Raw genomic sequence first — 3,562 nt, 5'->3', positions numbered from 1 at the left:
GTTGGAGAGATTCTTCTGACCGATCCGTCTGTGATAAAGAGTGGTGAAAAGGGGTGAGTCACCATATAGGTGTCTTTAACTGACTATGCAGTCTGGCCAGACACAATGGCATTCAAAGCAACTAAAGGGCTCACTGAGCTTGTGTTGTATTCATTTATTTATTTATCTCTGTTTATAGGTCACATAACATGATCTTTGGTCCCGCTAACCTGGGAGATGATGCCATAAGGAACTTCCGTGCTAAACATCACTGTAACTCCTGCTGCCGCAAACTCAAGCTTCCTGGTATGAGATAAGCACTCATTAGTGTGTGTGTGTGTGTGTGTGTGTGTGTGTGTGTGTGTGTGTGTGTGTGTGTGTGTGTGTGTGTGTGTGTGTGTGTGTGTGTGTGTGTGTGTGTGTGTGTGTGTGTGTGTGTGTGTGCATAATAAAGGTAGATAAGGATAATTTCTCATCTGTTTGTCAGCATACACATTCCTTTTTACATACGTTTTCACAACATAAAGAACAAACTGTAAGAGCATTAGTCACAATGGATGATACTGTGTATCAAAACCAGTTTGTTTTGGTTCCCATCTATCGGAAATTCCTGTGGTTGAATTTATAAAGGAACCATTAATTTCCTTGTTCCCCTTCCCCGTGGCAGACCTGAAGCGAAACGACTACACGCCAGACAAGGTGACTCTGACCCAAGACAACCCGCCCGACGACCCTTCCCAACCCGGAAGCAGCACCAAAGAGCAGCGGCATTCCATGCGCCTCATGCTATGAGAGGGGAGCAGGGAGGACAAACTTCCCCCTCAGTAAACTGGAAGCCTGTCTCTATCCCTGCCAAGGTAGACGCATGCAGACAGCCCCCCCCCCCCCCCCCCCTCTCCACCCTCACCTCTCCTTTCTCATTGTGCTTTTTTTTCTTCATTTTTTGTATTTTTTGTCACGCTCAAGAAGAAAGGCCAGAAGAACTATGTTGTGGAGGAAGTGCCCCTCTTCTCTGGTGACATATCACTACTCAATGATCAAATTCAAACTTGACCAGATTTTAAAATATGTTGGGGCATGGGTAGGTTACTTGTATGAACTTATTTTTAAAAGGTTATGTGTTATGAGTATACAGAACTGACAATTAAACTGGTACAATCTCATTGTTTTGAGGGGAATATTATTTATTATGAATAATGCAAAGTTGCCTTGTATAAAATGAAAGCGATTTTAAGTGCATTGTATCTTTTGCCTGTTTCAAGTAGGTTTTGAAGGGAACCTGCTCTAATTTAAACTGCAAGATCTTTTGAGCAGAATGTCATAAACTCCTTTTTATAAGTGTAAGATATGTGTAGAAATATGTATTATGGCATTTGTGGTTCATACTTACCGAAGAAATCTATACAGATTTGAAAAATCTTGTAAAATATGGGCAGATTGCAATGCAACTTTTACAGTTCAATATATGTCATTTTAATGTGTCAAATGCTGATACTATGTCCACAGAAAATGATTATAGAGGAATTTTTAATGTTATAAAGGTACTATTGTCATCTTTTGTCATTCAAGTAATGTATGGAGAATTTTAATCTAGTGTATCTTATAGATACAGATATTTGGCACGAACTTCACAGAATAAAATGGGAATATTTTATGCAGGGGTATTGTGAAAAGCAAGGGTATATTGCCGTAAACATTTTGTACTGTATATCATTTCAACTAATAAAAAAGAAAACAAAACGGCACATCTCTGCGTATGTGTACATATCATTTGGTTTTGAGATGCTTACACAGAATGTCCTCTGGGAAATTAAACAAATATGCAAAATACAAAGATCTCTATGATTAATACCACATAAAAGGGAACAGACATTTGGCCAAGCATGAAGGTTGGACAAACTGGTTGGACCTGGTAGCTCTTTGTTTGTCAAGTCACCTGAGCTGGGAAACAGTTGTCAGCATGGCAGTGAAGGTGCAGGTTGAATATTGGTAAGCTCTCTCATTACCATTATGTGCCATATTGATGTCAGTGGTCAGCATTATTCAAATTGTTGTGTTAGCTTGTAGGCACAGTCGAAATCTCACTTAACAAAGTTAATTAAACCACTACCTGTAAAATGGTATTGAGTGGCTTGAATAGGATGTGTGATTCAATCTAAATCTAATATAACTTGGTCTAAATTATGTACATGTTTAAATATTGTTTTAAAATGGTCATTTCAGCATGGGATGAGGGTACGCCTCCCGCTATCGGGACTTGGCCTTCGAGATCAAGAAGGCCGTGCCCAATGCGGTGGTGACTGGGGCAACAGGACGGCCAAGTAAGCTCCACTTAGACCTCAGGCTTCTTCCTCTGTAATTTACACCTTTGTCTGGGTTTTACGGAAGGAAATGCTGGTCTCAGAACACATGGAAAGCTTTGTACAGTTGAAATAGACAGAATAGGCAGCCGACATCAGATAATTAAATGGTAGATCGAATGGGTGCCTTTTGTTTTTGTGTTTTCAGGGCAGAGCATTATGAAATGTTTATGTGCGACACAAGTAGCATAATTGTTGTTTGAACCCCTTCATTCTCACAGCCAGCTTTGAAATCACTGTTGATGGAAAAGTCATCTTCTCCAAAATCAACAGCCATAATTTTCCAGATACGAAGCAGGCAAGTGCAGTGAAAGTGAAACTATAAGTATAACATTGTTCTTTGTTTGGCAAAAATAATTGTAAAAAAAAAATTTTTTAAGTAAAACTATTTTGACGCTTGATTTATAGATTGTGAAGGCCATCCAGCAGGGTACCGGTGAGGAGGATGTCACCAAGGTGAAAAAGACCAAAAACGGCTGTGTGGTTCTGTAGTGTCATGCGTCAGCAGAAGGCTGGATAGGTCAGGATTTGCATCCGGAAATTATTCTGTTTATGATTGGGTTCCTGGAAACGCAAGTGGAGCCCATGATGTCTGCTCAGAGTGATTTCCGTTGATGTGAACTGATCTACAAAGTGCATTTATTTATCTTTTCTTTAACAATTTAGTAGTTTGTTTCAATAGCATCCTTACTTCTCCTTTCCACCACCAACAGACAGAGATATTTTTTTTTTTAGGCATTGTTCATGGGTAAGGCCATTTTCAGTCAAAGTCAAAGAGAAATTCATTTTTAAAGCACATTTTAAAACAACTCGCGTTGACCAAAGTGCTGTACAATTAGATCACAACAATATCTGTTTACTCCAGGCCACCAAACCAAATTTCGTCATCATAATGTAAGCCTTTCTGTTTATATTCTTCCCAATGAGCAAACTGTCTATAACCCATTCTCAATTTGCATGATTGAATGTATGTGGGATATGTTTTCTCTGAAATAAAGTCTATATTTCTCACAAGCTATGTGCAAGATCCATTTTCTTGTTCCTCTGATGCTGACTTACTTTTAATATTTGTCATGAGTGACATCTAGAGGTTAGAACAGTTAGTCTTTTATTGCCTGAAGAGAGCAAAAGGCTGCAAGGGAGAAATCTCTCTTGAACGACGCAGTTTGACTTGAAAGATCCACCTGATTGAAACCTGGCGAAAAGAACAGGTTGATGATAGC

The 3,562-nt window shown here is 39.2% G+C and overlaps 1 protein-coding gene across 1 annotated transcript in view; it reads left to right on the top strand.

The window, feature by feature from the left end:
* LOC308369203 (transient receptor potential cation channel subfamily M member 7-like) overlaps positions 1–867 on the top strand; it is a gene marked incomplete at its 5' end in the record, with an annotated part of 1,242 nt that extends 375 nt beyond the window's left edge. Inside the window, 3 exons of the mRNA XM_080843545.1 lie at positions 10–53; positions 179–285; positions 647–867. Coding sequence (XP_080699671.1) covers positions 10–53; positions 179–285; positions 647–771 — 276 coding nt within the window. The 3' untranslated portion in view covers positions 772–867. The remainder of the gene's footprint in view (positions 1–9; positions 54–178; positions 286–646) is intronic.
* Between the last annotated feature and the right edge of the window lie 2,695 nt (positions 868–3,562).

This window comes from Sprattus sprattus (genome assembly GCF_963457725.1).
Source record: "Sprattus sprattus genome assembly, chromosome: 8".
NCBI lineage: Eukaryota > Metazoa > Chordata > Actinopteri > Clupeiformes > Clupeidae > Sprattus > Sprattus sprattus.
The sequence above is the reverse complement of the archived record's forward strand: the minus strand, read 5'-3'. Positions and strand labels throughout refer to the sequence as shown.